This window comes from Lonchura striata, chromosome 3 (assembly GCF_050655825.1).
Source record: "Lonchura striata isolate lonStrDom1 chromosome 3, ASM5065582v1, whole genome shotgun sequence".
Lineage (NCBI taxonomy): Eukaryota > Metazoa > Chordata > Aves > Passeriformes > Estrildidae > Lonchura > Lonchura striata.
This window is the reverse complement of record NC_140705.1, coordinates 71,299,959-71,326,757: the sequence shown is the minus strand read 5'-3', so window position 1 is coordinate 71,326,757 and position 26,799 is coordinate 71,299,959. Positions and strand designations below refer to the sequence as shown.

The following is a 26,799-nucleotide window of genomic DNA, read 5'->3' as shown; positions in this document are numbered from 1 at the left end:
CACACAAGACCCTCTTGTCTTGGCTGAATGTCATCATTTGCACCACAATGAGATTCACTCTCCTCACTTAACTAGGCATGTGCTTAGGTATAGGCGAAAGTTTTAAAGGGATGACAACAGGATACAGAATATGTGCTTTTGAGCAAATGGCTTGTGTAGGAGACTAACTTCAAGCTCACATAAGTTCAGTCCTTTGGACACTGTTCTCTAAAATCCTGCATCTGTAGTTGCTGTAAGTAGAAAAAGCAGCTAAGTAGGCAAAAATTCCTCTTTAGGAACAGAATTAATTAAAAAAGCAAATAAACCTGCATGAGGCATTGAATTCACAGATAAAGTAAAATGCATCCTTTACATCCAAGGATGGAGAAAGAGAAATCAATGATTTCTGGGGAGGGCAAAAAAGAAAACTCCATATGAACTCTGTTTCAGCCAAAACTCACCGTAACTCAGGATAAACATTTTCAAGATACCACTTAAAGGGTTTGCAGCTAAGTCTCTTTCTGAGCTCCATTCGGCTTTGAATACTAGAGGAGAAAAAAAGGAGTTTTCAGAGTCAGGCTGTTGTCTTCATATATTTTATAGAATACACAGAAAACTCAAGAACAGTAGAACTGTAGAAATGTACATTAAAGAGACAACATCAGATTTAGCACTGCTTTCACCTCAGAAGGTGCTATGTCATGAAGAATAAATAATTATAGGGCAAAGAAGCACTTGTGACTTACTTGCCATAAGGTACATTCCTGGCTGAAGGCACTGCTGCGTAATAGAAATTTTTATATTCATCCATCCAGACTTCTGCTGCCCTGCGTGTATTTCTAGGGATAATCACATGAAACACATGGGTTATATTTTCTCTAGGTGCAATTAAGCCATCCAATTTTTCTCAGATTGATTTTAACCCTTCCCAGTATTACACAGTCAGTTGCCTCAAGTCAGGCAGCAGACTCCCTATGAAAGACCCAAGTAGTAGAAAACCATTAGAGTAACATAACAGAAATCAATGCATTTATAATGAAATTTATATCTTTTCCACATTCATCACAATTTATATCTCATCCACATTCTGGTTTACATCCAGAATTTAACATATCTTTCGGTTCTTTCTACAAACTTCATGGAATTTATTAGGCAGATGTTTGGTTGATCTTTTTATAAGAGTAAATTAACAGAAGATAAAGTCAGTGAGTGCTGACCTAGATAAAGCAAGCTAATTGGAAACAAAATCTTAACAACTAGCAATATTTAAAAATGTCTTTTACATTTTTGAGAACAAATATGCTAACACCGACAAGATATTTTCACTCTTCATCCTATTCCTACCAGTAAATCATTCAAAGTTCTGAAAAGACACAAGTTGTTAAAATACTTAAGGCTATGAAACAAACAAGTCTTCTGTAGCAGAGGTAAAAGGAAAGGTTTTAAAATCTGAGAGAGATTGATTATTCTAATAAATGTGTAAAAAACCCTAATCCAAATGTTTTCCTTCTAATCATACATCTCTAACTAAAATTCCTGTATTTATGTAACTGGTGTCTTTAAATTTTTTTTGGACTGCAACAGGGTCCAATGGCTCTTTCCCTCCCCTGGCTTCCATGTAAATCTCATTTACTTCTATTGTTCATCATTTTATGTTTTGAAAAGTAACTCTTATTTCACTTGCAACTGCCATGCTCTGAAGCTTATTTTATATTCGGCAGAAAGTTCACCCAAAGCAACTGGAATGAACTCATTAAGCCAATAACCTCTCTAATATGACTTTCCAATTCAAAAGACAAAGCATAATCAGGATTAAGTCAGGAGGCTTGAAAGACCTGAATAATTTTTTGTTTGAGGACTGATTTTTTTCTTGCAAAGATTCCTTTAATTTTTTTGTAAGCAAATTCCTACTAGATTCATATTAGGAGCTACATGAGTATATCTTCACCTGCAGTCTCTCAGGCCTATATGAATATCAGTCACTCAGTCCCTCCTGTCTGCTCAGCAACCAGCTTGGCTGCCCACAGGCCAAACAGATTTTGGCGGTGAGACAGGAACTACGTGGTTACCAGGGTTTAATGACTCCAAAGGCACTTTAAAAGCCAGAATGCTTGCTTGTATCTGACTGCCTATACTCATGGATGAAGAACAGCTCAGGCTTCGTGTCACACCAATATGGGCACTGTGTAGATGCTGGGAACTGCCTGAATTAGCAAGGCCCCAAAGAACTCAGGGTGCTGGGGAACACAGCATGGGGTGCACTTAATGTCGAGCCAATTATGAAACAGAGCACTGAGAGGTGAGAGGCAGCTTTGCTTGGAGCAGAATGGAGCCTGCAAGGCTCACTGGCTCGCTGGAGTGCTGTGTTACGGCAGCACTGGTCACACAAATCCTGACAGACACAACCTGTCCCTGCCCACAGCACACAGCCAGTGTGATGTGGTCTCCCCTCTCACAAAACAGGACTGCCAGTCTCTCATCCAAAATGACAACCTGTTTGGGCTGCCAAAAGGCAGTGCATACTGACTAGCCAGCTAAAATAGAGGAGTCCAGAACAAGCTGCCTACAGCCAAGAGACAGACTATGGCATAAGCCAACACGTCCCAACTGCACCACCAGCACAGATTCCTTGCACCAAGTTTCTTAGCATCATGGTCCCACACACACGTCTATTATAACACCTGTATTACAAGGATATCCTACTACCTAAGGTTTCTCATTCTCTCATTGTTAAAATTGATTTTAAGGCATCCCATTATAGGCATCCCATTATATTGATTTGACATCCAAGAAAGCTATTTACAGTACAAGAAAAACAGTATCTTGGCAACACCCCAAAGATGGAAAAGCTTCAGGAGCAGGCAAACTGCACAGTATATTCATACATCTATTCACTTTTATTAACCATAGTTCTTGTTATGACACTGTCATTTCAAAACCTCATTAAACTACACCAGTTGCATTCTAAGCTTACATAATGCAGTTTAAAAGGTAAAGCTTTCAATCCTCCTGATGCGTGCTATAAATGTTGGAACAGAGATGTGATGTAGTGAGGACATTTCATTGCCAGCTTTTGTTTTCACATAAGTACTATTATTCATTTTTCACTGCAGCATAAAATATGTATTTCAAAGAATGGGAAAAAAGAGAAAAAATACTGGAGTGCTTACTATACTGAAAAAAAAAAACAGGACAGTGACTTTATTTTAGCAGATAATAAATTCATTAAAGTCACCTTGGTGGCATAACCAGTACGGAAGGGAAGAACTACATCCTAAGGAGATTCCTCAGTTTAAAGTGAATCGCAAGTCCAAAAATATCAGCAGCTTAAAACATTCTTATGAATTTAAGTACATCTGCACTCTGTGTTGCTTCATGTTACAGTTTGGGCTCCACATCCCTCCAAGTGTAAATAAACAATTTTATTTCCAGCCCTTGGCCCACAGAACCTTTCTCCAAGACTTGTACTTCTGAGCACTTGTACTCCAGCCCTCTGAGCACCAAGTTCAAACCTCTAAACCAAAATCTAAAATGAACCTTCAGCTACAACTGATACAGCCTTGCTCAGAATGCCCTCAGTACATTCAGGCAATACTTCCATCCATATTAAGTCAAAAACTACTATGACCATGCTGTCCATAACACTTCATAGAAGAGAAACTGAGGAAAAGCTCAGTATTTCATGGCTACCAACAGAAAAATTAACATGCATATAAATCTAAGCCTCTAAAACTGCAATTTTTTAGGTCTATTGAAAATGTATTTTTAAACATAGCACAGGAAAGGCAAATATTATAGAGGATCAAGTTGCCAACAGACAGGCATAAATACTGAAATCAGTCTCTGTAATCATTTGTGTCTCACATGCTGATCATGTATTAATGAAAAGCAAGCAAAGCATATTTATAACTTAAGTCTATTCTGGCTATTAGTGAACAATGGAACTGTTTATACAAAATAAAGCTTTACAGTTTTGAAAATAAAAGCTTCTTTAAAATCAAAAACACACAATATTGATGAAATGCCAAGCAAAGCATTTCCTTATTTTCCAGATTGTCAGATTCTGTGTCCACCAAAAGTTTCCCCTCTTTCAGCTCTCAGGTTCTTCTCTCAACCTACATAGCTGACTCAAAGTCATTAGTTTGTTCTTAACTAATATTTTACCATGATAGATAATACTGCAATATTTTTTAAAGACAAGATCCCTAAAATGAAATTACTGCCACCTGCTGATCATCTGAGGAAATCCAAACCATTACTATTCAGCACTTACCTTGCAAACACAGTACCACTCCCTCCGGGAAACGTGTAAGGATGTTGTTTACGGAATACATGACCCACTCTGCTGCAAGGGATGATTTCTAGGCTCCCACCACATTGCCAAACTCTGAATGAGATCTCTGAAATAAAAACAGGAATGAAAGACCAACATCATAAAATACTGTTAGCTTGTATTATATTTACAGAGAAGGCTTTTAGTGATTGTTGTTGAGAAGATCAAGCATGACAGTTTTTTAAAATAAATTCTAGGATAAGCAAAGGCATACATCTAAAGCATTTAAGATTCTACAAGCCTAACAGAAATAAACATACTATCTTGGAAGTAAAATGTGTCTCTTATCTGAAGTTACCAGTGTTGCCCAAATCCATAATTCCTCCTGCAATTTGCCAGTGAGTTACGTATATGCGCTTTATCTGAACAGCAAACAATAGTAGGTACATTTAACAAATAAATTAATGACCTAGTTTGTAACAAAAATTTTCAGCTGAAAATAGAATAACTGAAGATAAGTGAAATCAAGGCAAACTAAAATAACCAATAGATTTGAGCTGTTAACTTATTACATCAGATATACAAACACTCCCAAACAGTGGAAGGAGTTATATCAAATCAATGTTGACTTGAGGATAGACCAAATAAAAACATAGCTTCTGTAAATGGAAGGTTATGGACAGTACACCTCTAAGCCAAACTAATGATATGAGCCAGCTAGTGATGAGACAAAGGTCTAAAACTTTTCTCAACTGACTTCTGATGGCAGAAGTCACCTGGAGACATAACTTTTCCACAATAATTCCAAGTCAGTGCAGTGAGAAAGGTGTTTCCAGCAGCACTGTTTGAATTTTGATGATTCCCCCTTTAGTGCAACAGCTGCTACAAAATAGCCTTAGTTTCAAGCCTCTTCATAACCATGTGTCTTCATAACCAGTGTCTTTACATAGGTTTAAAAAAAAAAAAAAGCAGCTCTAAATTAAAGTCAATGTCTATCTTTTATGACAAACTAAGTGGCGTGCCTTCTTCCCTCAGAAGCTGTCCTCCACATACACAGAATACATAGAAGTAATAACAGTAGAATTACTTCAAAAACTAAATATGAAAAACATAGAACAAACATAAAACTCCACAACCACAAGTTAGAGAACATGTTGTCTTGATTGCATGTCCAGCAAAAACTTTAAAAAGTATAGAAGTGTTGCAGAGGATAGATAGATATGATTGTTATCTTAGCTAGCCGAATGTCACTTCTACCCTTGGATGAATCCTGGAGTGAAATGGACTGTTCCATCCCACCCCGCAAAAGATTGTGGTTCATCCCGCACCTCTGTACCTGCCCCTAAAACAGAGTCTGTAACCCCAATGGCCCATGCCTTGTCCCAGCCCACCTGGGAGCCCCTGATAGAGCTATACTTGAGAGTAAAGAGGCCTGACAAGCATGCACATTGAATTTTAAACTGCACATCACAGATTTCCAGTTATCTGGTGCATGTGTCATTTATTGCCAATTAAATCATATTTTTACTCATCTTCAATTAGTCTGACAGCTAGGAAGAAACCATTAGCTGCCTTCTGCCTGTTTTTCAGGCACCCCTAAGTCTCCATCTTCTTCCCAAGGGGAAGGAACTGAATACAGCAGGAACAACACAAACATCTCTTGGCATCCTTGAGAGAGGAGCTGTTGTTTGTGCCCTTTCCTGCTATCAAGGCCTCAATTATCAAAGCATAAAAGTAGTTGCTAAGTGTTCAGAAAAAAACTCAGTAGCTTAAGAACATGCTTGTAACTAATCAAGTATTTAAGCGCTCAAGTGGCAAAAGTGGTTTTCAGAGTGAAAAGAGTATTGCTGCATTAAATTTATCCAATGACTTTCCAGGACATTTAAAAAATGAAAAATTATTATGTTTACATAAATACAATTTAGCAATATACAGTCAAAGAAGCAAGACAACAGACATAGAATGGAACTGCTCAAAATACCCATAGGGTTTCTTTGAGTACTGCACAGGATGGCCAGAGACAGGACTGTAGGAACGCCACTTCCAACTTTTCAGTGTGTTACAGCAGCGTTAAACATTTGCTTACTTTGTCTCCACACAGCAGACATTTCCTTGTAGGCCAAGCATATGCTTAATGCATATGCAGGTTTCAGTAACTCAAAATACTCGTGGGTTTTTACAAGTTCAAGGTATTTCAGGATTTTGCAGCTAGCATGTGCAGTAGAGAAGCTTCTATACTTAGAAGCATAAAACACACTACTTGGAATGTCTGAGATGCATCTCTACCCCGAAAAACTAGACTAATGACAAACTGGAATTCTTGAGGAGGTGTAAAATTCTGTTCTTTTCAAATATTTCTTGTTTTAAAACAAGTATACTGGCCTTAACTAGAGAAAGCCTTTGCATAATGCTGTAATGCAAATAGCCAGAAAAACCTACTAATGACAGATTTAACCACCAGGTCAAAGGAGAATGGCTAAAGCACAAGTTTCTCAGCCCCTTCTCCCTCTTGCCTAAATCCCACTCATGTCAACATCTGAAAATAAGGACTTACAGAAAAATGCCTTCTCAATCATTAATATCTCATAGGGCTAAAGAAGGTATATAAAACTACAAAATTTACTAAGTTTAGATGCCAGGCAGAATACTTCTGGCAAAAGTTGAGAAACACATAATTCTTCAGCCAGCTAAGTTAATTGATTTATTAAGGTGTATGTAATAACATTGAATTCATTCTCCTGCATTCCACTTTTCATGATTAAATTAAGCAACATCTAAAAAACATGCCTTCAACTGTCAACATTTAAACATTATTATATTTAATTGTCTATCTACAGCCTGCAATTTTTTCACCAGCCAACTTCCATTACAAAAAAAGTCACTGCTCAATGAGCCAATACTTTTATTCCCTCATAGTTAGCATATAATTTTTTGTTTGTTATAATTCTTTAATTTAAATATATGTTTTGGATTTTGCCAATAAAGTGTATGAAATTTAAATGCTATTTTTAACCCTCTTTGTACAAAATCAGGAAAACCATGACTCCTTGACAATAAATGAAATTATGAGAACTGCTTTCTTTCAAGGTTGATCAGAAGGTAAATAATACACATACCTAGGTTTTCACCACCCCAAACATCCATCATCATGTCATATTTCCCTAGTTCTTCAAAATAGGATTTGTCCATCACAAATAATCCACCAGCTATCATGGGTGTCCTAAAAAAAACAAGAAAAATTAAATTAGTTACATGAACATGGGGGTAATTATTATTTGTACATCAAGATTAATACTTCTTGAAAAAACTGGCGATGTTTTTGAATGCAACTTATTTTGCATCTATCACTTCAGATGTTGTTTGCACACATTCCTATAGCCATGACCACCTTCTGAGGCAGCTTCCAAATTTCTGTTTGGCTCACAAGTCACATAAAGGGTAGCAATTTGTGCCAGCAATAGAACATTAAAACTGATGATGTATTTTTAGCCCTCAAAACTTACCAACTTTAAACAGAGTGACATCTACTTTTTCTTAAGGATAAGCAATTAACTAGTGTGTTTTAAATGATTTTTTAAATACCATTTACTTCTGAGAATCTCATAATGCTCCATAGATATTAATGAAATTTCCATTTTGATGTAAGATATAGTGAAGATATTCTTTCAGACTCAAGATGATTTCTAACTTTGTTTAGTTGTAAACTACAACCAATTTGAGAAATGGTGGTACAGACATACTTTATGGGAGCAACTGGATTTCCTTGTCGTGCTCTTCTTTGCTCTGGTGTCATGTAATCCCACTTGAATACAAGATTCCAGTCAAAGCCTTCAAGAAGAAAAGTAGGATGTTAAAATTACTGTGGTCATCATTCAAGTTGTAGTAACAATATTTACTAAAAACACCAGGAATTGTAATTAAAATTAAAAACTTAAACTTGTGCACAATTCTGAGTAGAAAGTAAACAAGGAGGAGTCCAGATGAAAGGTAGAGAAAAAAGAGTAAATATCAACCACCAAATAACTTCAGCTCTCATCTTCATCTATTTCATGAAGTCGGAAACCCAAGTGGCTTCCTTACATCAAATAGAAAAGATCATATTATGATCTTCCAGCCATTACAAATGCTCCCAACAATCATTACTGAATAACTACATTTCCACTCTTTAGCAGTGATCTCATATTTACATTTACACAGGCTTTATGCAGTATTCTTGGAGGTACTCTAACAGCAAGAGCTCTCCAACATCAAGGTCACAACAAGTTATGCAGGTTCCACTATTCTTGTAAACATTCATTGAATTTCATACTAGAGCACCAAAATCTTAATTTCCTTATGCATATACATGTGAGTGTGAATACACATTAACAACTGGTCTGGGCCTGTTGTGAGTTAAGCACAGAAGCACAAAGATCACTAGAACAGACAAGATCAATAGGTCACCTATAGCAGCTTTCTACGTTAGAGCCATTAAATTACCTCTTTTAGGCAATGATACAGAGCTGGTAGGACAAACTTCCTATAGGAAACACTTCCATGACAATTTTTGTGCTGGGTTATGCTCACAATCATGAGCATCTATTAAAAAACTGCACAAGACCCATACTGCACCTAGCAAATCAGCCTAGTACACTCTGCCTGCTGCCAAACACATTTAGAGCCTATGAGGTCATGTAATGAATGATTTCCAGATTTCTGGTGCACAGATGTCAACAGTTTTCATTCTCCAGTATAAAGATAAACCGATTACTTTGTAGAGAAGTGGAGAAAAAAGGTAATGTAAACAGACAACAATTACAGCCCTACAAACTGCCTGTCTGCAACCATAAAGGTACATAGCAATGACTGATGTAGGAAGTTAAAAACTCTGCAGTTTTCACTTTAACTCACGAGATACAAATCACACACAATACAGAAATTACCCTGAACAGTCTTTACAGCATGTATGGCAGATCCTTCTCTCCATGTTAGAGTATTTCATGAAGCACTGCACTGTAAAAATGAAAGACTGTCAAACTACTCTAAAACTCCAAGTAGCAAAACTGAAAAATGGCTACAACCCACAGTACTGCAAAGCCTCCAGCATGAAGAGTAAAATGAGTTCCAATAATTCCAAGCAGTTAAAAAGCCACATTTCATCCTAGATAGCCAGCAAAATTACATGCATCTGGGAGAAGTTGAAAAACGCACTGTTCTCCAGCAGCAGCAGCGCGAGAGAGACAGTTACTGTGTACTCCAGTGAACACAAGGGGTCTCTTTCGGAACACAGCACTCTCACAAACTGAACAAGTGTATAAAGTCTCTACCTATTCAAAACTGGTTTTCCGTCTCCATTTTCACAGACTCTGGGAAAAATCTGCACTCAATGAGATAGCATCAGTAACTCTGTTAAAAGGAGTATTTTTAAACACAGAGCATTTCCAGTATGAAACTCTATCCGGTATAAACTGCATCACAGGCATGCTCTAAATTATTAGCTCTCAGTTAACTACAGCTTGTTCCAGTAATTGTGGCGTTTCTCAGGGTGGCATAAACAGTTTTGGAAACCCTCCCTTAAAAAAACAACAACAACAAAAAACAACAACAACAAAAAAAACCCAAACCAACAACAAAACAAAAAAAAAACCAACATAACCAAATAAAGAACCTGTAACATTAAATGCATAGATTTAGTTTTGGCCAGACTTGAGAATTACTTTAGACTCATCCACTTAGGAAAAAAGGGTGTACCATTTGCAAAGTTGCTTGTCTTGGGCAATTAAGTTATTTCAAGACAGACCAGGCACAAATGCTGTGCCAGCTGTTTCAACTCTCCATGCTTCAGCCACACAGACACTGTACCTAAAGTTGAAAGCATAGCTCGCTTTCCATGTTTAGACTTGGCCCCAGTGAAAGTGTCCTGTGGTGCCAAATGCTTTATTGCCTCTAACATGGCAGTCTGCCTTTGGGAACTGACAAGAAATATATTATTTATATTTTAACTAACGCTCAAATAGCTTGGCACATTAATATCTGTAAATTTCTATTAAAGCTAAAAAAAAGACAGTTTCTCAGTCCTCAATCAGAAGCATGCAGGATTTGTGCACCTTAAAAAAATTGAAAAACCTCAATTTCTCATTGTGTACAAAAGGAAAAAATGAGTACTAAAAAGTAATAGATAAATGAATGAATTAGGAAACAGATTCAAAAAAGCATGAAGGGCAGTAGTGAGACTCAATCCTCTCCCACTTCACTTGGGAAGAATTTAGCATGAACCCAGCAGCAACCAATCTAAGGCTTCAAAGAAAGTATTCCTCCTCCTCCTGCAGACAAAAATAAAAACCATATAATGGTATCAGGATTTCTGCAGTTAGTATTTAATGAATAGATTGGGTAAAGGCCTTAAGGTTTAATAATGCTGGCACACACAATAGCGCAGAACTATACATTAGCACACTGTGAATATATGCACCATAGGTGTCATTTCAAAACATTAATTAAAAGGATATAAAATCTCTCACCTCCAGGTTGCTGGTGAACTTGTAGCATATGCAACATTATGCAAATATTGTTTTTATTTTAGTTCACTGCAACAACCTAGGTGACCAGTCAGAGACTAGAATCTAAAAGAATAGATTGGAAACTACTTTTTCCTTCCTCACTCCAGGAAATCCATTCAGAAAAAGACAGGACACTGTGAGAACAGCACTCTAATTTCTATATTGTGGCTCATTTTACATCTTTTATGCAGCCAGTTCGGTTTCCAGGGTTTTGGGAACAATTATTTGCAAATAATACTTTAAAAAAGGGGATAAGTGGGTAGAGAATATCTATTTTAAATATTAGAGTCTTGTTAGCACTGAAAAAAGTTGTAAAAATCTGTAATAAGTAAAGAGTTTAGCATGTATTTTCCCCCTGAGAATAACTGAGAATAAGAATTTTTTAATTTATTCTTATTTAGGGCTTTAAAAGTCTTTTTTTTGCTATTTGCTGTCAATACTATACACTTCCCAGACATATTGAAACTGTAGTACTTCTCAGTTTAACAGGGGATATTTTTAATTGCAAAGTTATAAGCACTACTAATGTTCACAGCCACATGTGTTTTCACAATTACAGATCATGGCTAACAAACACTAAATTTTTTTAAACACATTCCAAAGCCTTCTGCTTATTCAGAAGAGTTTATTTTTTTTAAGGAAACCAGCATCTTGAAAAAAAACTCATAGACACTGCATTGTTGATGGACTTCTAAACTAGTGAGCAATTAAAGCCTGTGTTATCTAAAAAGAGAACCATAAGCTCTAGCTATTAGCTTTTTCTGACATATTTACACAACCCTAAAACCTTGGAGCAAGTCTTGCATATTGGTAAAAGGCAGCATAAACTCATAAGAATTAGTATAATAAAGACGAACTTTTAAAGCAGAGAACAATAAGGGCAATTAAAACCCAAGCCAAGAAGCAAGTGACGTATGGAACTTGAAACTATCTAGGAAAAGGAAGAACAGTATGTTAATTGCCCATTCCACAACTGCAGTGATTATGAGCTTTGATTCTTGATGGGTTTTTTAAAGTCTGAATTCCAGTACAGGTACATACCGCCTTTTAAATCAGCTGACGCCCCCACGTACTGGAAGTTGTCCATATTAATTACATCAATAATAGGAGACACAACTCTGGTCTTGTCCTAAAATAAACGTTAGAAAGTAATATTGAAATAATGAAATCAATATATAAAGGTTCAGGCAGGATGTGATGTTGAACAGTTCAGCAGGATTTCATTAGCATGTCTCCCCAGCTCTCCCCCTACATCCAAAGAGCCCGTGTTGTGAATAGCACTGCTCTGCACTATTTCAGAGAGCAGAAACCTTAGGATATGACTGGAAATCCTCTTTCTATTCTAGACTACTTTCATTCAGTAACCCCTGTCGTCTGACTTGCTCTTGAAGAGGGCAGCAAACTTGTGGTTCTAAAGGCAGTCAAGCAAACAGCCCTTCCATGCTTACTTTTAAACCCAATGCAAAGAAAAGCATCCAGACAATTCATATTTTTCACAGCAAGTCTCCAGCCATGCAGTGGACTACAGCCTTCTTATTGCAACCTTTAAAGGACACTTAGGCTCTTCTGCAATCAGAAAGGTCTTAGGTTAATGCCAATCCATTTCACACCAGAAGAATCACACTTCAATTACTGATACTCAGATAAGAAAGAGAACCTAAAAAACACCTCATGGATACTATTAATCTCCAGCAGTTAAGATACCAGTGGTACAGATAAATACAGTCCTCTATCCAACCATGGTCTCGTATACTATTCTGAGCAATGTTAATTATTTTAGTTGATGTTTTTGCCAAAATAGTTTAAGAACAAAAATCTTTCCAACAACTCTACATGCATTATCCAGCAGAATCACAAGACCTCAGTGTTCTAAAATAAGACTCATCTACTGTTAGAAATGAAGTATGATGGTTAAGCCAGTCTGTCTCCATGACTGATTGCTTGAATTCAAAATAAAAGTTTGGAGCTGCACAATTTAATATCATTCGGAGAACAGATAACTTCAGAACAACATATCATCAAATCTGTGAATATTAAAAAAAAATGTTTTGAACAAACAGGAGATATTTTGGTAACTCCCATTCTAGAGAAACTGTTCTCATGGTTAAAAGAAATACAGCCTAAACATCTGAATTTTAGGAATTTATTTTATAAGTATGTCTTGAAACAACACCACATATATTCTAAACAGTGGTTCAAGCAATGTATCCCCCTTACTAACCTATTATACAGAACAGATTGGAACCAAATTAGTATGAAAATAGCTTGAGGTCATAAGAAGAGACTTAAAAGCAGCTTAGACAAATGCTTTGCTTGGTCCAATAAGAACCTTTAACACCCATTTTCTTTTTATTGAATCTTAACTATTCAATCTCTGCTGATTTTAAATAAGCCCTAATTACATAAATGGCATCTACTACGTCATTCTGCCTGAGTGAGCAAAAGGTCATGAATTTCTGTATCATCCAAAAGGAGAATTCAAGCAAACCCAAGAGAATTCAAGCTGAAGACTAAGTGAAAAGCTGAAGACACACTGCTTTTCCCATTTCCTTTATTATCACTGCAGCTATGCCACGCAGGCCAAAAATCTGCTTTTATGAGAAATGTAATATAACACCTAATCTGGTGTCCTACTAAGAATTCATTTGTTTGGTCTAAAGCAAACTAGAAATATAAACAAAACAAAGGCAAACCTGCCATATTCTCCCTTCAATCACATCTTTAGCTCCTGTTTCTGCTAGTGATAGCCTCAAGCCCATGTTTGCAACAGCAAGCAAGGCACAGTTTTGCTAACTGTGTAGTACTTGGGAGGCAGTTACAATTTACTGCACCTTCACTGCAAAGTCCTGTGTGTGTGTACACCTTCCTACATCACTGAAATGCTTTAGATGTACCCATGCCCTTATTTTAGGCATTCTATATATAGTTATAGAATTAGGAAACTCCCTTAAATAACGACTGATGAGACCAAAGGTAGACCTGTCCAGTTATTCACAGTATACCTATGAGCATAAAATACAAAAATGAAAACAGCCTTCCTTTCTTTCTCATTTATTCCTTAGCTGAAATGGAGACAGCTTATACATCCATGCCCCTCTCTAAAAGTATTTTTGAAGAAGATCTGTTTTTTTCAAATGGCTCTACTTAGCCAGGTTGAACCTAGTAATAAAAGCTGCCCAAGTTATCAGGCACATTAGGCAGAGCTTCATGTAGGCTTCAGTTTATCTCCACCAAGCTGCATAAGCAGGTAGCATGTTGTCTCTATACATCTGGCCTTTTACTGCTGGTCTGATTATTTCTATCAATATCAGTGCAACACCACACTAACACTACTTACTAAAACTAAAATATTTACACAACTTCCAGTTGTTTCTCTGACAGCCAAATACCCAGGCAAAAGGCAATCAGTCCGATATATAACCCTCACACTGTTGGCTTGGAAATGTGCTGCCCTTCTGTGACTTGAAATTACAGGATTTGCTCAACAGCAAAGCAGAAAAAGGCTTTGTACATTCTTGAGGTGATGCTTTGCAGAGCATTAGAAAGTTGTTAATGCACAGACTGCTGAAAGAGAGCTTGTGGGACTCCAAATTACAGAGTTCACTCATTTAAAAGACTAAGAAGCAGCTGGTCCCTTTAATCACACCATGGATAAATAAGTACCTTGCTTTAGAATAATTTAATGTAGAAAATCTTTTGCCTTCTAATGGAAGGCACCACTGGAAAGCCATGTATTTCTTGGTGAAGATAATGAAAAGAAATAGCCTGCAAACACTGCAAGTCTCTAGCACCTGAAAATTTGTAGCAAACCACAATCTTGACAACTTATAAGGAAGTTATGAATACTCTAGAGAGTTAGACTTTATATATTGTTCTCATAAACAATGAAAAATTATCCTCGAGATTCTGTGTTCATTGCTCCCCCCTTCTAAAGTCTCAAGATACTTCAAAGATTCAATTTCACAACACTCTCTTAGGAGAAAATATAAATATTTTCCTTTTAGCATTGTGTCAGTTAAAAGTGGACTCAAAGTAAAAAAAAAAAAAAAATTGAGACAGACATGGAAAAGCAAATCTCACTTAATCTTAGTTATTTCTTCCTTTTAAGATCATCCTTCCTAAAAAAAGTACCTTCCTAAATGTGATAGAGAATTCACTGCAACACTATGAAAACAGATTAGTTCAGTTCTGCACCAGAATCTTTCAATTTATTTTTCTCATACAATTGCTGAATTCTAAGAACAGAATGTCAAAGTGTTAAGAAATTTGAAAAGGAAAAAGCCAAGCAGACGAATGCCTATAAAATTGCTTGTAGTTATAGATGCTTTCAGGACTGTGTGTACTTATTACTATGCTGACATTTTTGAGGAATCAAAGGGTTAACCTCCACTCTCTCATTTAATCACATTCACACACAAAACAAGTCTAGAGGGCATGAAAGGTAGCCTTAAGAATCAAGCAGAAAACCACTCTCCAGGAAGGAGCAAAAGCTAACCAGCTCTAGTATCTATAGGAGTGTATATATACTCATGTAACCAGCTCTAGGTTACATGAGTATCTATACACATTCTGAACTCTAAAGCAGTCACCTTGTGTGTAGGTTGCTTCTGCATTGAGCTTTTGATCAAATTGCTGTAGGAAAGCCCCTAGAAGAATCAGACCCCCTCCAGAAATGCTAAGCAAACATGGCTCCTGAAAAAAGGAAGATATCCTAACCAGGAAACCATCTTATAGAAGAAAACCATGGGATGGATCATGCTTCAGTTCAGGAGCAAAGCTGGGTATCTCAGGTGTCAGAGGCAGAGCTTTCTAAAGTGGCTATAGCCCATCGGATAGAGTACTGCAGAACTGACTTGATTCAGACCATTTCTTGGAAGCTGTAAATTCTTATATTGTAACACACAAAACTAATCTCCTAAAAATCCAAGAGACATAAATACCAAGTGGGCAATTCTGGAACAAAAAGAAAAGAAAAAAGAACAAAACACACTTTCCACCAGATATATAATAGATGCTGCTGCCCATCAGAAAACACAGTATTCATGAACAGGAGCCCAGACCTGAAAAAAGTTACCAGTGAGGCCAGCGCAGAAAAGAGTTCATGTCTATTCAGCTTCTTGTCACTGAGACTATCAAAAAATGCTGCCAATTAACATTAACTAACATATACTGTCTGCCCTGTGAGCTGAATTAATCCATTTAGAATAACAAAAAGCTATCATATACAATATATAAACACTAACCTGGCCTTAATTATTTGGACAACCAGAAAACTTAAAAGCTGCTTTTTCAATACCCATAGCTGTTGGCTGGGAATCTTTGCAGATGAGAGTTAAATGGAATTCTATATTCATTATTTATTTAACAGTACATCAATCTTAAGAATAGAAACATATATTCATACAGCTGAAAACTATTCAGTGGCACACAATTAGTGTGTACTATGGTGACAATTGGAAGCAGCGAGTTTTGAAGGATCTAATAATTCACATGCCACTAAAATGTAGCTGCTGCAAAAAGCAAAATATGCACCAGCTTCTCCAACTTAATACACTCCATGCAATGATGTATCTTCACAAAAGTGCCAGCAATTTAATAAGAGGTTCTACATTCTGTTACAATGAAAAGGGTAACACTTTTTCAAATTCCATATCAGTTTCAGAAAGATAAATGAGTATGCCCAGCAAAGAGTCATGCAGAAGAGAAATGGGAAAATTACCAAGTAACTGTCTTACCAAATGTAGGGTTTTACTGACCAAAATGACCACTTCACTTCTTATTTCTTGAATAAATAGATGCTTCAAATTGTTTACACAAAAGGCCTGAAAACAGTTCCCATGTCCTAGAATTCATTAGTGCTTTAGCTGCAAGCATTCTCCACTTCTTTTAGAGATATATTTTATGCTTTCAAGTTTATTTTCCTAGTTAATAATTACAGAGAAATTTCCCCAACCCTTCTGAAGCTGCAACACTTTAAATGGGTAAATAAAATATAAGGAAGTGCTATGGTACCCGTGCTCAAGGGCTTTGTAGGCTCTAGGTACTTTAACAGTGTCTAGGTTTGAGCTGATTACTTATTTCTACTCCAAAACAGGATTTCAACTGCTGATGTGTCCTGGGCAACTTGCAGCATTTCTGGAACACCCAGTAAATATAACAGGTTATGGCCAATTTTATGAGGTTCAACAAGGCAAAGTGCCATGTTCTGCACTCGGGTCACAATTTCATGCAATACCATGGACTGGGGATGCTGATTGACATCAGCTGAATGTGACCCAGCATGTGCCCAGGAGGCCAAGGTCAATTGCATCCTGGCCTGGATCAGCAACAGTGTGGCCATCAGGACCAGGGAAGTGATCATCCCTTTGTATTTGGCACTGCTGGCCACACCCCGAATCTTGCATCCCATTCTGGGCTCCTCACTCCAAGATGTAGAGGTGCTGGCATGTGTCCAAAGAAGAGTAATGGGGAGCTATGAAGGGGCTGGAACACAAGCCTTCTGAGGAGGAGCTGAGAGTGTTTAGCCTGGAGAGAGGAGGCTCAGGGGAGAGTTTATGAGTCTGTACAATTACCTCACAAAAGGTTGCAGCAAGGTGGGGATCAGTCTCTTCTTAGCATAGGGAAGAGGAAGTAGCCTCAAGTTACATCACAGAGATTTGCATTGGGTATTAGGAAAAATTTATTCACTGAAAGAGTGGTCACGCATGGGAACAGACTATGCAGGGAAGTGGAGTGGTCACAGTCCCTGGAGATATTTATTTAAGAGATGTGTAGATGTGGCACTTCAGGGACATGATTCAATAATGGGCTTGGGTAACAGCTGGACTCAATGATCTTAAATGTCATTTCCAACCTATATGATTTTATGATTCTAAATGCACCATAGAGCCAAACGGAATAAAGAAAATCAGTCATCAATTGATAGCTTCTTCATTGGCATGCTGAGTGTACGGGGTTTACTTCCTCCTCTCTCCCCCTTTTTGGGGAATGCAAAGGAAAGCATAAGGCAGATAAGTGAAGAACTGGACATTAACCAGAGTACCTTAGCAAAACCATTTTGATCAGAAGCATTTTGGAACCAAACCTTTCCTGGAAGACTAGCTTTCCAGAAAGGGAATGCAATTAAGAAAGAATAAAAACCCTGTTGTCTTGAGTGTTTCTCAGTGCTTTTCTGGAATCACACTTCATTTAATTTCCACTTCAACCGAGTTCTTCCAGAGCAAGTTAAGAAGTATAACCAACCCCTGGAGAAAACAGTATAGTTTCACTCTCAATCTTCTCAATTGCTTTTCCAGGACAGAGACTAAGCATCATTTTCATAGATGCTGAGAGCCTCTAGTTCCTGCTAGTTTCCATGAGAATTTTGGTTTCACAAGTCATCTGCTCTCCTATTATCACACTGAATCTTAATGAGGTATAAAGATTCAGATAAACTCAATCACATCAAGATGATACTGGTAGAGGAGAATCATACTCTGCTCTAAAGATTTTCAGCTTACTGAGGCATCCCCAAAGAACTAAGGAAGCACATATTTGAATTACTTGCAAAGATAATAAATACTCACATTTTATGTTCCTGTGTTCACAGATTAAATGAACAAAAATATGTTTTAATCAGAGAACACTCCAATCATCTCCATCATCTTAAATCAGGGAAAAAGCTTCCTTAGGAAAATGAATAAAATTAATCTAGTATAAACCAGATGGCTTTAAAATTTAAAAGCTGCTTCTTCAGGAAATTACTTTACAACTCTTTACTAACCTCAGCTACTCTTTCCAAAAGCGGTTCCAGCCAGTGTTCATTGCACTCACAGTGACTATCCAGGAAGGTCAACACTTTGGCTTGTGCTGCATCTGCCCCTCTGACACGGGAGCGCATGAGGCCTGAGAAGTAAAGATAAACTGTTTTGAGTACTTCCTGGGGAAAACAATCAACAGTAGCGAGAAACTACTGCATTCTAAGTTAGTAATTAGTTAAATTACTCGGACAGAGCAAATATACATGCTCCATTATCCAAATCAGACACTTGTTAAGAATTCAGTGAAACGACTTCACACCAAACAGCCGGCAAGCGCCCAACCTACTGACTCTACAGGTTTCCATCCAATTTAAGCAGAAGAAGCAAAGTGCCTTTTTCAAAACAAGTGATACACAAATACAGATGAGTCTGCATTACTCTAAGTGGTTGACACCAATAAATCTTAGTTAAAATTGGACCTGAAAACATGTCTCCTGAAGTTTTACTATACAACTAAGGAAAGCACCATCGTTAATTAACTTACCCTCCCCACCTTTTTGCCATCCCCCCATCTTAGTACCTACCAGAGTCTGTACACTCTTCTATGAACTTCAAGAAATAACCATGCTTCATTAATTCCCATCTGAGAGCCTTACCCCAACCCACTTCTCTTTCCTCTGTGACTACAGCCATTCTCTTGTTTTGCTGTTTGTTTGGGGTTTGTCTGTTCTGAACAGATATCTTTAGGATGAAACTTCTGACAAAACCAAAAGGTTCTTCTCTTCTCTTCTCTTCTCTTCTCTTCTCTTCTCTTCTCTTCTCTTCTCTTCTCTTCTCTTCTCTTCTCTTCTCTTCTCTTCTCTTCTCTTCTCTTCTCTTCTCTTCTCTTCTCTTCTCTTCGTCTTGATTACATAGATACCCTCACTGATTTACCCTGTTCCTTTCCTTCCTTTTCTTTTACTATTTATTCACTGGATGACCTCAACAACCCTTAGTTCCTTGCTATATGTAAACACATAGCAAGCTTCTTCCCATTCCTTTGCAAATTTTCTCCATACTTTTTTCTACGACTGTTCAAAAATTCATTGATTTCTTTTTGTCATGCAAGACCAAAGCCAAGTCTAGCTTTGTTTTTTTCTTTCTTGATTGTTTCCCACTAAATGTGTTCTGGTTTGTTTGGGCATTTCCCCTCCTCCAACTGAAATACTGTACTCCTCCTTTTACAAAATAAATATGCAAAACATGACTGTGCCAACAGAATACAAGTTGCTTAAGAGGAAAAGCGTTTTTGCTCCAACCAACATTCAATAACAGCCCCATCAAGCTCCTTTTCCTATCTCTTATTTCAAGTGTGAGCACAATTCCAGATACATGTTGTGCAATGGCTCTCCAACATTTTACATTTTATCTGTGGCACACTGTCATCTAACTGTACCTCACTGACTTAGTGCTGGTGTCTTAATTTCAGCCTTTGAATCCATTCTGTTCAGTTTTTTCCACATCAAACCATTCCTCAAGCACTATTGCTATACTTTCTTTTTTTAACTTCTCAAATTCCTCCCCCCAGAGCTTATTATTTCTAAATAATATTGTTGAAGAGCTTACTGTCTTACTCCAATTCTATAGAAAACATACAATAGTGTTTCTAATTTCAGAGTTAAAAAAAAATGTATGTGAGCGCTTTGGTCATTGAGTCCTCCACAATCAAATTCAGGCTTACGACAAATAGAGCTGAAAAGGTTCCACTGAACATTTATTCTGTGGACTACCACACCCTCAAACACATCTGTTCCCATAACAAACTCTGGTACTAGAGATGAGACTAATAGCTACTAATATTTATTTCTGAAAGAAAGGCAGTTAGTGTCCTCTTCACTGACACCATCTCTTCAACTTTTGCTTTAAAACACCTTGCTTTCCTCTATTGTTCATACTACTTAGTATGAACAAGCACCCTACACATTGGTTAATTTCACCAATTCTCTTGCATTTTAATTTGTATGTGTAATATTTAATCTTAATCTCACAAAGATACAAACTAATACTCTGTCTTCTATCTGCAAACAATTGTTCTCTTCTGATATAATAGATTTGTCAAATTATATTTAATTTTCGAAGATACTGATGTACATTCCTAAGCATGTATCTGCATATGCATTGCAAATTAATATTTAAAATTACTAAAAGAAGCAAACATGAAAAATATGTTAATTCATTCTGGTTTTTCCCTCTACTGCTATCTCCATATTCAAGTGATACACTGAAAAATGACATTAACATACTCAGAACCTGGCAACCATGGCAAGTCATAAAAACCCTGCTTTCCTAATAAGCCTTTGTTCACAAGTATATTCCAAACAGAATATTTAAACACTAAGAACCCATCAGTTATTGCACTAACTTTAACTATGGGGCAACACATGTTTTGTGCATGTCGTTTCCAGTTCCTGACAATCTAATGATTCCAGCTCTTCCCCAGGCCAGGCCAGCAGTCTAGAAGATACAGCTTATAAAAATTAACAAGCACATATGTACTAATTCAGTCAGCTATTTCAGCTGTCAAATCTCAGTTATTATTTCAAACAGCTGTAGAATAACAGTTGCCTGTATCTAATACTTTAAACTCCACTGTCAGCAAACTGCTGACTGAAGGGCTCAGTGATGTGAGACCACAATTTACACAGCAACGTAGAATAAAACACATATGTAAGACAGATTTGTTACAGGGCATGTTGGCTTCAGAAAAACCAGCATATTTGGTCTCAGCCCTCCTGGCTGCTCAAACCCTCAAGTCAAAGCAAATTGTTTGTCCTGCTGTCCATCAACTAAATCCATAAAATGATATCGAATAAGGGAACCAGCAAAAAAAGAGGACCATTTTTAAACTGCTTCATTTCATACATTTTACAGTGAGACCTTGTGTACTATGGAAGCAGCTTAACTAAGGATTCAGTGCAGGAAGAGAAAGGAAAGGTTGAAGATTAAATGCAATCCCTGAAAGAAGCTCACACTGTAAAAGCCAACAATGGGCAATTGTACACAGAACAATATGGAAACAATCACAATTACTCTTTTTACTACACAATTACATTTTTTTATTCCTTCTATTAGTAAATTTATAAAGTGAAGATCTCTCTTCCAATAAGGAAAGTAAAGCAGAATGTTCCTTTAAAAGACTTGATGAAAACTAACAGATAAGGCAGCATAGTGGAATTTGTATCTTAGTTCCTTAAAATTAAGCCTACCTTCTCGCCGATCATTTCGAAGAACCCGTACCTTTTCAATTTTTCCCAAGAGAGCCCCATCATCAGCTTTAAAACAAAACAATAATAAGTTTAAGAATTTAAAAAATAAAGAAAAAAAGTCAAGTGATGAGAACCAGTTTTGCATCCAACACTGTATACCAGAAGAGAGGCCATCTTCAAAGAAAGCAAAAGCTTTGTAGGTGAAAATGTTTGTGGTCATAATTAGTTACTCATCAGAAATAAAGAAAAGTCACCAGGCTAAGAAATCACTACCTTCACCATGTTACTTAAAGCTAGCTTAATTTTATGGTCTTGAAATAGTTTTATTTAACTATTTTCTCTTTGCTTACTTTAGACAGTTTCTACATTGCATAGAGAGAAAAAACTTCCATAAGATTAAATAAACTGCTTTGCCTATAAGAAAGCTCACTTTCTAACCAATGACCTAAGCTAGTATTAGTAAAAGTATTAATGCAAATATATACATTAGCTTCTTCTAAGAAATATTACTCTGAGGTCCACTTCCATTGTTTAAACTTCTATCATGATACACTAGTAACTACAAGACATTGACTTATTTTAGATCCAGTAATATTTTTTCTGAGAGACTGACGGAGACAGGCATTCATTTAAAATGACACTACAAAAACATTTGTTGCAAGCACCATGGATTTTATTTTTACTTAAGATAATGTAATATGAAAAGGCTCTTTTTAAAGATACACTCTTATTATTTCCTGTTAGATGAAGGACAAGATACACTGGAAATATTTATAGAGACTTCACATTTCCACAATGACAGATATGAAAGAGTTAAGAACTGGTTTTGGCAGAGCCTCTACAAACTCCTTTCCGTGTGTTCTATTCTCAACTGAGTCACCTATCAGCATCAGGAAATCTTACCAGAATAAGCACAGTACGGTAGGATCCTGTAAAAGTACTTACGATCATTACTGTAGTCATCCACTAGTATGATTTCCTTAATAAGATGTGATGGACTTTTTTTAAGGACACTGAAAGAGATCAAAACAAAAAAGCATTCCAGCAGTGTTAATTTTCCATAATGTCAGAAAAGCAGTTACTTAGTTAAGTTGCAGTAGAACCTAGCCCAGATTGTTACTTTCAATAACAGCTGTTGGCCTGTTCTTACAAAAAGCACGAAGAGGCACATGTATAATTTTGTGTGTTCCTTCTTCCTCACTTCCCTACCTCGCCCACCCCCACTATTCCAGCCCCCAGAAATCAGTGCATTAGACAATGTCCAACATGGAACTCTTGCAGATATCTTTCAGTCAAACATCACCTGGGAATCCATCTACCCTGACTTTTTCTTGGAACAGCCAGCCTTCAATCATCATCTGATAATCAGTCCCATACTTTCATGCATTTTAGTTAAGGTGAGCAATTTTTTTTAACATCACTATTTCAGGATGTAACAACTGAATATCTCCATGAAATTAAAACTTACCACTTCCTCTGCAAATAGTTCAGAATAGTTCAATAATGGGTTGTTACTTGCCTTTCTTATCACAAGCTGACAGAAATGAATGGCCTTAAAGAAAAATTAGGCTCTCTCATGCATACCTGACAACAGTTCGAAGCAAAGCAGATCTTGCTTCATTATGAAAGGTGATCACCACACTAGTGGCTGGCAAGTCTATCCGCCATTGTTTCCTTTGGCACCTGAAAGAAAAAATACCTTGTCATTTCAATGCAACTTTTACATCCCAGGCTTTGTAGATGGCCTTCACTGCAAAGTAATTGTCTATTAAACTTATAGACATGCTGCCTAAGAAGAAAATAGCTTGTTTTCAAGTGAGATTATAATCAACCTGTCTTTTGACACTTTTGGCAGCTGTTTTAGTACACGAAAGACTAAAAAGTCAGTGGCAGATATGGGCAGGTTCAGACAAGTCACCAGACCATCATCATTGCATTATGTCAAATGTCTTTTGTGCAGCTGAGTATGAAACCAGAGCCCTTCTTTTACACTAAAAGCATTCAATACATCCAAGGAAATATACATATTTTCAATGAAAATGCACAGGTTCACAGGCTACCACATGTTTCTTCTTTAGAATGGCATGTGTCCACTTCTCCCTTTATTTTTAAAGCTCCTGTAACATCCTGGCCTTGCTCATAGATAAAACTAGTTTTCTAATCTAATCAGAACTTGTAAGGATCATAACATTCAGAATTTGAAAGACAGAGCTAGCTGTGACAATGCTAAGCCAACTAAACACAGAACCATACCCTTTCAAACAATAAAGACAATAAATATTCCATCTATGTCAACTCATTTTTCATCACTTCTAGAAAATTCAAGTTAATACAATAAGCAAAAATAAGTAAATCCCAAAATGCTTCCTTCAGGACTACATACAGTTAAGCTGTTTAGTCTAATAAAATAAACCTAAAAAATATACTATGCTCATTGCATTAGAAACTAACAGCTCTAGAAAACAACATATATTGAGGTTATGCCAAAAGCATTACAATGTGACAAGTCACCATACTGATTGCCATTTGTACAGTGACACATACCAGAGATGCATTTCTTCCATATCCTTTAATTAAGGGTAGAGTTTTAACAGGCTAGCTGTCTTCAGAAAGAATAAACCCAACTAGCATACACCTGTAGCAAATTCAGTGATTTGTTTCAGTACTTATTTCAGCAATTAAATTTCTGTACTCTGCAGTATTAATCAGACCAGTTTTTAAGAGAAGTCTGCCACCCACACTTCTAAAACTAGGCTTCTGCCTGTAAAAAAGCCCACTCCACACCTGATTAAACATCTGCAACATGCACCATAAACAATGCAACCTCCAACAGTTTGGAATTAGAGAGCAAGCAGTAATCTGCTTCTTCCCCGACCCACCCTATGACAACCCAAAAACCTGTGGTATTTTTGATACAACACAATCATAGTGTCACACACATTACTGCCTGCATGAAACAAAACATTATCATGCTGCAGTGACCTAACTTGGCTCTTAACAAAAACAGAGTCTATGCCAAGCCTGCAACGGCTGTGTCAGATTAGCAGGGCTGTCTCTGGCTTTGTGGTGGGCGTACAAGATGGCTTTGTCACTAGTGCCCAGCGTGGAACGAAGAAATCTCAAATGCCTGTGTTCCTGAAAAATAAAGAGCAGTTTCTCTAGTGTGAGCTTCTGGCAATTCATCTAGACAGCTAAAAGACGTGCAATTATTAAACTCCAAAGTCTGCAGTGTCAAAGAAGATATTCTTTATCCTGCTAGCTTTCAAATTACCCACAGAGGACAGCACTACTGTGCACACAGTTATCGCACAAAGCACTTGCATTAGAATAATTAAAAAGTCACATTAAACTTATATTGATCTTCTTGCAGAAGAGAGTACTTGAGCCAGATCACATATTAGGGGGAATTACTCAAGGCAATGAAGCCTCTCAATTTTAAGAAAACTACTGTGTATTTCTGAAGGAGAAATAAGACTTCTAGACATCCAAATAAAACTGGAGGAATGTTTCACCAAGTATTACTGTTTTCAGCTCTTCATAAATCCCTGCTTTAACTGACTCAGTACCAGTCTTCCTCCTACTATACTGTGTCAACAGGGCCACAGTTAAAATTCAAACCAAAGAAACAATGTCATTATTTTTGGCACAAAGATTAAACTTTGTCTCCTCAAGCTACAGCACTTCAATTTTACATGCAGAGTAAAAAAATACATTTAATTAAGATAGAACTTGAACTGAAAATTTCAATCAAGATCTTAAATGTTTAACATAGGTCAGTAAAATCAGTTAAAACATGAAAAGTACATTTGTTCCCCTAGAGATTTGGACTGGTTCATTTAATTAACAATTTTTCCCAAAACCTCTGTGATTTGTTTGAAATCACTTTTTTACAGAAATATGCATTTTAACCAGTGCAAGGAGAACATTCACTTTAACTGGTACTAAAGATACAAGAAAGTTTGTTTCTTCTCTACTTAAGAATAAAACTTGAGTGTGAGGTCAAAAGCTTCTAATAGGTGCCAAATGACAAAGAAAACATCTTAGTGCAGCTATAGTACTTGACCGTAATTCCTAAAAATCATCACAACACCTCAATTAGAAGATGTGATCAGAAATCACTAGTCCAAAGCATACATGGGAAACACTGGTTCACAAAAACCACAAAGTATTTAATCCTTCATCCCACTTGGGAAAGTATTTTACACTGACAGAAGGACAGCTCTACAAGGTTGCTATTACAACTGTGACACACACTTGTCACTTTCTGGATCTCCAAAATCTCCCATGAAACGAAAGGAAACACAGCAGTTTCTTAAGACACTGTAAGTGGTAGTTGTGAGCATCAGCTGGAGTGAGAATCCATGTTCCTGCTGAGTTCTCTCCACTTCCTTTCTTATGTTGTATCTGCCTGTTTTTCCCTTCTTCCTTTTGTTTAAAACAAAGGCAAGCAGCTAAAACAAGTGAACCAGAAGCGTCTGGTGGTACTGCTGGCAGGCTTTCATAAAAAACATGAGGAAAACTTTCGTCTTCCTGCTTGTAAAAGTTTGTATGATGTAAAAAAAGACTTAACAATATAGTATTAAAAGATGCATAGTTACACTCACATCTACTTATCTAATGCAGAATCCTGATAAACTGCTTCTAAACAGTCTAGAAAATTTCAGCAATTAAAAAATTTTGCTATGTAATTTTTGAGTCAATGAGCCTCTTGGACGCATCAATACAACTAATAACAAGTTACTTAAGAAGAAACAAAGTATTTCCTCACCCAGGCTTCTTTCCTTAAAGAAGATTGCAACAGCTACACAAGAGATCTTAATCTAAACCCAGTTGCCTTCAATTTTATTAGAAACGAACATGCTTCGAAGCATCTCGTGCTCAGATATTCTTCTTCCTACGGCCATTGCTTTTGTTCTTTCCATTGCACACTTCTCAGAAAATATTTCATGCAGCTTTTTCAGCTTTTGCAGTGAAAGTTCTTCCCAAAATAGAATAAAAATTAAATGCAACATGGTAGGGAACTC

General features: G+C 36.9%; 1 protein-coding gene across 1 annotated transcript in view; it reads right to left on the bottom strand.

Annotated features, from left to right (window-relative positions):
* Nucleotides 1–26,799, bottom strand: part of GALNT2 (polypeptide N-acetylgalactosaminyltransferase 2) — an 86,207-nt gene that overhangs the window by 9,233 nt on the left and 50,175 nt on the right. The window contains exons 4-13 of the mRNA XM_021527143.3: nucleotides 23,360–23,458; nucleotides 22,721–22,788; nucleotides 21,776–21,841; nucleotides 18,554–18,675; nucleotides 11,833–11,920; nucleotides 7,993–8,080; nucleotides 7,369–7,472; nucleotides 4,253–4,379; nucleotides 726–818; nucleotides 441–524 (exon numbers count right to left, since the gene is read on the bottom strand). Coding sequence (XP_021382818.1) covers nucleotides 441–524; nucleotides 726–818; nucleotides 4,253–4,379; nucleotides 7,369–7,472; nucleotides 7,993–8,080; nucleotides 11,833–11,920; nucleotides 18,554–18,675; nucleotides 21,776–21,841; nucleotides 22,721–22,788; nucleotides 23,360–23,458 — 939 coding nt within the window. The remainder of the gene's footprint in view (nucleotides 1–440; nucleotides 525–725; nucleotides 819–4,252; nucleotides 4,380–7,368; nucleotides 7,473–7,992; nucleotides 8,081–11,832; nucleotides 11,921–18,553; nucleotides 18,676–21,775; nucleotides 21,842–22,720; nucleotides 22,789–23,359; nucleotides 23,459–26,799) is intronic.